This window comes from Tigriopus californicus, chromosome 10, assembly GCF_007210705.1.
Source record: "Tigriopus californicus strain San Diego chromosome 10, Tcal_SD_v2.1, whole genome shotgun sequence".
Taxonomy (NCBI): domain Eukaryota; kingdom Metazoa; phylum Arthropoda; class Copepoda; order Harpacticoida; family Harpacticidae; genus Tigriopus; species Tigriopus californicus.
Window position 1 is genome coordinate 14622603 of NC_081449.1, and position 6416 is coordinate 14629018.

The window sequence follows — 6416 nt, forward strand, 5'->3', positions numbered from 1 at the left end:
TCTCAGAAGGTTTTCTTTTGTCATTTGATGAGCCTATTTTTCTTGCTCCAGCCTGAAACCTGGGCTTCCCGGTCAATCCTTTTTGGGAAATGCCAACCTTTACTGTTCTGCCTTTCCATAACTACAGAATAAAAAAATGGTTCAAAGAGTGAATGTCGCAAAAAGAATTGCATTGTCGAATGAATGAGTATAAGGGTTAAAACAAAATACTTTACAAGGGCTCTCAGACTTAGGTATTTTAAGGTGTCCGCCAGACCTTTTTTTGTCAAGTATCTTGTGTTTTGTAAACTGTTTGGAACAGATCTACTTCAATTTAAAAAAATGTCCTGAATCTTGCCTGAGTTCTAGGTCAGATTATTAGGCCAAATTTACCATTAGCGTTGAGCTTCCGGTACTTCTGGTCAGAAGTAACTGATTAATGATTGACGACGTTTGGTAAGCAATGTCAGTAATTGCAAACGACTTCAAATCAAGCCTAAAGCTTTCAGTGTTCTATTTACTGGGGATACCAAGACATGAGTTAGCACTTGATTTATTTGCCACATTCCGTTACAGAAGGGAAAGCAGGACCGTTCATAGAAACACAGGTGCGGGCACCCGTTTCGTAAAAGTCACATTGTCCAGTGATGCCATCGTAGACAAAATAGGTGGCAGCGTAAGTGGAACCGATCAGGTTCAATTCCTCCTGGCAATCTACGGCGTCATAAGCATCGAAGCTGACCAATGGATCCTCGTCGAAAGTGCAATCCTCGTCCAAAAACTCAGTGCAGTCTCCCTCGGGACCAGCTGCGTTATCAATGCAAGTGTTCAGATCAGGTTCCATCAATCCAGACACAACTTCGCAAGACTCAGCAGCTCTATGTCTGAAAATAAGACAAAAAAACTCAGATTTTCCGTCATTCGATTTGTCTTTAAGCTTTCCTACACTATAAAGGCTACTTCCACTGATCATTCGGGCAAAATGTATGAGGTTGTATGATTCCAGATTATAAACAGGAGAATTGGTCTGACTGGAACTCATTCCATGTTTGCGACTAGGGAATGTCGTTCTAATGCGGTCGATCGTTTTGAGAGTGAGAACACTTTGAAGGGTAGTCAGTCTAATAAAAGGTTTCTCCTCTCTTTTTCCGTCTCCTTTTTTTGTTTGATTTGTTGCCCTCTAAAATACGTGGGAAATATGTTGTACTGTAGTTAATCCGTAAATCAGACTTGAACAAGTTCTTGAACAAAATTATAATTCAGGCCTGTATTCAAGGGCTAGTTAGAACTTCCAACTCTCAATTCGTTGGTAGATCAGACATTACGTAAATTTAAAGAGAAGTAACAACCTTCAGGATTTCATCTGATACCGCTGGAGATAATACTTCCAGTACCGGTTCAAGGTTCTTAAAAATCATCACTTTTTGGGACTTGACTAACCCAAGTTTCATCTTGTGATGGTCCTAATGGGAACTCAATTACACTTCAAATATCGGCCGAAATAAGTCTAATTGAAACCAAAACCGAAAGTCCCTTGACCAGAAATTGAAAAAGGTAGTCCCAAAATGTTTGAAAGTTCTCGTTGTTGCAAATAAGGGTCCTTATCTGCTTAAGAAAGCTTTTCAGTTTTGGACTGACTAGGTAATGTAGGTCGAAGAATTTTTCAATACCCTACAAGAGTAAATGTGCTTATTGCTATTTTAAACTTCAATTGGTCGTTGTCATGGTCTCACTTTAATCTTCAGTTTGTCTCCTAAATAGTGAACACTATTTTTCACGCAAGATATATTATATCTGTGTACAATTTACACCGCATTATCTAACACGCCTTAAATACGACGACGTGGTTCCAAACTAGTGTTTTGGTCACAGATGCATTTGGTGGTAAACTCTGGCCAAACTTTTGATTGACGAATGCCTTTTAAGACTAGCTGACAAAAAACCACGTGGCAGGATGCCAAAATCCACCCGCAATGTATTTTAGATTGGCTCCCTTTTCTTCTTACCTTAAAAGGACGCACTTGCCATGAACGGCAGTGTATCTGAAGAAATTGCATCCTTTCTCAGTTTGACAGACGAGTTGGCAAAGTTCGATCGAGTCCTCAGTGGGATGGACATTGTATTCGTAGATGACTTCGGCACTCTCGAAGGAACATTCTGCCAATGTAAATTCGTTACAAGGATCGGCCACGACCAAACTAACCAAGGTCCAAAGGGTGACCGCTAACAATTTCATGATCTTGGTCAACGTTGACTTCTTGGTCAAATCCCAAGGTTGCAATGTGGAAAGACGTGAGTTTGATCTGATTTTGAACTCATTGAAGTTGCTTACTTTCGTCGTATTCCCAGCCTTGAGATAATCCTGAAATATTCGTGAGAATTTTTGATTAAGTTGTTCCGCTTAAGTAGTGAGTTCTCAGGAAATCTTGTGAGGAGATTGTCCGACCAAGATTATCATTTGACCACATCAATTGAGCATCAGTGTCTTATGTTTATTTACAAATTGTGACCTCAACAAGCCGTTCAAACACTCAAGATAACCCAATGACCCTTATAAGAGAGAAAATGATTAGGCCTTAACTTTCGTAGTACCTCGATCTAAAAGGCCCTCTATAGTCCACTTAAACATGTCACTCAGCATCAAAAAGTACACCTCCGCAACAAGAAGAGGGATAGTTTTAACATTCTCTCACCGAGAAAATCGTGATTTAAACAAAATTGAGCCTTTACAGATGGCCATTGAAGGAGAACACAAATCTGGAATCTTTTTTTTTTTTATTGGTCCTTTTCATGGAAATTTTTTCACTTGGCATATTTTTCTCTGACATACGTATATGATTGAGCTGGGATAGTCTCAAATGCCCATAATGAGTGTATTAGTTTTCAACTACCCTTCTGTCCCTATATACGAGTACTTTCCATTTAATGCTTTTGGTCTTGGTCTGCTTTTATGGGGGGACATTTATCCAAGTCCAAGGGCAGCTGTTCCGTCCCTGGATCTAAAGAAAGGTAGTAGAAAAGAAAAGTATTGGCGTGAAAAAAAATTAAAGGAAGAGAGGAAGGATTAGAAAGAAATAATCGTCGAAGGCAGGAAGGGAAAAGATTATGTTGGGAAGGTGCTCGATATAAAATGAACCAGGAGTTCATGGTTTTTCCTAGTCTGAATTCATTATGAGTAAACTGCACACTAAACTGCACATTATGACCTCGCACGTTATACCACTAAGGTCATTCTCGTTAAAATTTATTACTGGATTCGGGCAAAGTTTGTGAATGCATTTTAAAGCATCTAAAGCAAGATACCTTTCATGTCTTTGTTGAGTACTGTAAAGCCTAGGACTAGCTGTTTTATGCCTCTCCCAATAGGAGAGGTTACGCATTTTGAAGTCCTGCAGAGGTTATTGGTGCCTAAATAGGAGATGCATAATCCAGGTGGGATTGGCCAATAGATTTGAAGAGAGTCAGTGTAGTCCTTGAATCGCATTCTTTAAGCATTTATGTATTCTACCTTTTATCTTGTTGTAAATAACTTAATCGGAGGTTGGATTTCTCGTACCATGCTATTTTTCTAGTTGTGCTTAATAACTAAGGATGTGCGAAAAGTGCATCTAGATGTGGTCAATTCTGCAAATAAAAGTGCGGCAAAAATTGTCAATAATGCAAAAAAGCATGCAAAAAAAGTCCTTCAAAATACAAGTACTGGTTCAAATCACAAGAAGGGACAATGCGCTGGAACACGGACCCAGCAAAGGCGCAAAGTTTGCAACTGACTTGTGGATCAGGCAGATCTTCAAACAGATTTAGGCAATATATATGAGTGGGTGATAACTCGGAACATGGAGTTAAATGGGAATAAATTCCGCATCATGACTTACAACCAAGCTGGAACAATTCCTGTTATTTTCACTGGCAAATACCACAACTCGATCCAATCAGTTAGCGCTATCAAAGACCTAGGGATAATTGTACAAGACAATGGCAAATTTGAGGAAGGTGACTTGCGGCAGATGTCTACAAAGGGGTTAAATAAGATTGAAAGAGTTCAGAGATATTTTACGAAATCCATTGAAGGCATGTCTATTTTGAGCGGAAAGACTTCAGACCTTGGGATAATACAATAGATACTTCTCTTGTGAAATACACCATAAGCACAACCTGCTGGATGAAAAGCTATTGAAAAGCACAAAGTCCTCCTTTGTTTTAAATTGAGCTCCAACTTTTTATAACTTGTTGTCGTTCTCTCTTCGACGATATTATACATTAGATAATCAAATTTTAAGTTTTAAACGAGACTTGGATCGGTTTTTCATGGATGACATAAAAACAGGCACACCAAAAAAGGAAAAAGGCATACCAATGGTTTTGGTTAGCACACCAATAAATAAACTGGCACACGCAAAGATAAAAAAGTACACAAACAAAAGCAAGCACACCAACAACAGATTTTGGCACAACAAACTATATTTCGGCGCACTAAACTCGGTGATGGCACACCAAACCGAATGTTGTTAATAAAAAAGAGCAAAGTAGTACACAACATCTGTGAAACCAACACACAAATAAAAAACAACTGCCTGGCTTATGCACAGAATTGATTGATTTATAACTTTATCATTCAGGATGTTTCATTACTGTTTAGTTTGCCTTTTCGTTATTTCGTGTGCCTTTTGGTTCTTTGGTGTGCTCTGAAAGGTTTTCCGTGTGCTTAGTAGGAATCTTCTTCTGATTTTCTTTTTGTGTGGCAATTTTTATTCTTTGTGTGTACCTTTTTAAAATCGGTGGGCCAATTTCTATTTTTGGTGTGCCACATTTTTTTACTGTGTGCCTGCTTGCGGTTGCCACTTCTTAGTTTTGGTGCGCTCCTTTTTCTTTTACGTGTGTTGGCAAGTGTGTGCCAATTCATTCTTTTTGTGTTGTGTCGATTTCTATTTAACCCGTTTATATTAACGATCCCAGACCAACCTTGTATTCATGGTGACCTAGAGCTGCAAACTTAAACGCTTTGCATGACTAAATATTTTGTAAAATATGACATTTCATGACTTACCAAAATTTTTGTTCCCTTTCATTGGTTAAAACCCCGAGAATTACCAAGGAAAAAAATATTTTCTAGCTTATTACTTCGTAAAATCTTGATCTATGCCTCATAGAACTTTGTCGATGTCATTTCCAAGATATTTGGGGGGATGTACATTTGCCAATTCACCGGCACAATTTGAAGAAAAAAAACTCTTTAGCTGGAAGTACAGAAAAATACTGCACCTTGATAAAATGATCACTCAATCTAACAAGTGAGTATGAGATCTATTACTTTGCCAGAATGGTACTTTCTGCAATTTGGGCAAAAGAGGGGGCTGTTTGGTTAATTTTCCCCAGAAGTTGTGAAGGCAGATGCGCAAATATATGACCCTTAACAAAGAAGAAAAATAATCGTCGGAACGAGGTTCCATGAGAGTTCTTTTTTGTTGTAAGACCACACACTAGGTTTATCTATAGATGAATCCAGGGTCTCTAGGCCCATCCAACTCCTTGACGAGGTCTGATGGACAGGTGACTTACCGTACCTTGTGAAAGGAGAAGGATGTTGATGGTTGAATGTAGGGATCAATGGGTGTGGTAGTTGGCTAAAACATAATTTTGATCACTTTTAGATTAAAGTCTCTCTTATTGGACGTGTGCTTTTGTTTTGGAAAACAGCCAAAGAGTGGTACGCCACTTGACTTGATCTTTAGGCCAGCTTTTTTTCCTTAAAAAAAGGTCATGAAGACAATTTCAATTCCCTTTTGGTCAAAAAATGTTGACAATGCAAATATAAGTGCAAATATGATGAAACGGCATCAAAGTTGAAGCCATCATTGGACTGTGTGTTTGGGGTTCACACATTTGAACGTCCCCCAATGCCCTTTTTTAATATAACCCCTTTGACCTCGTTCAATTTAATTGTTTAAAAAACATTGCACCTATATACACTTATATACATTTTGATATTGATTAACGTCAATTATACCCGTAAGAATTGTGTACATGTAATCAATGACCAGTTACTACTTAGCTGAATATATGTGTTTAAATGCAAATACACATTCGATTCACACACACACACACACACGTCAAAGATGCAAAAAACTGAAAGACGGCAAATTATAGAAATAAAATCTATCTGCACCTTTTGCACACCCTTATTGATACCCATTAATGAACGTATATTGCAAATTGCTTTTCTTGAATTACGCTCGTATTAGTCAGTAGAACGTCGGTTCCGTGACGCTAAATAAACGAGTTTTTAAAAATTTTGTTATATGTAGAAACTGGCATCCATTATTAATTGGGCAGTTTTTGTTCTGTTTTATGTTGGTTTTCGTTTTGAATTGCTGGAAAATCCATAAGAAAGTGCATAAAAAGAGTATTAAGTAAAAGGGAAATTACTTCCTCGTTCA

General features: G+C 38.1%; 1 protein-coding gene across 1 annotated transcript; it reads right to left on the minus strand.

The window, feature by feature from the left end:
* Positions 1–516: 516 nt before the first annotated feature.
* Positions 517–2290, minus strand: LOC131888922 (uncharacterized). The gene is made up of 2 exons (XM_059237877.1): positions 1986–2290; positions 517–863 (listed from the first exon to the last, which is right to left on the minus strand). The coding sequence occupies exons 1-2, from the start codon at positions 2213–2215 to the stop codon at positions 533–535; spliced, it is 561 nt and encodes a 186-aa protein (XP_059093860.1). The 5' UTR covers positions 2216–2290; the 3' UTR covers positions 517–532.
* Positions 2291–6416: the final 4126 nt, after the last annotated feature.

Coding starts and splice junctions, on each gene's coding strand:
- LOC131888922 (XM_059237877.1), bottom strand. CDS start 2,215: ATGAAATTGTTAGCGGTCACCCTTTGGACCTTGGTTAGTTTGGTCGTG. Junction 864..1,985: donor GGCAAGTGCGTCCTTTTAAG/GTAAGAAGAAAA, acceptor TCTTATTTTCAG/ACATAGAGCTGCTGAGTCTT.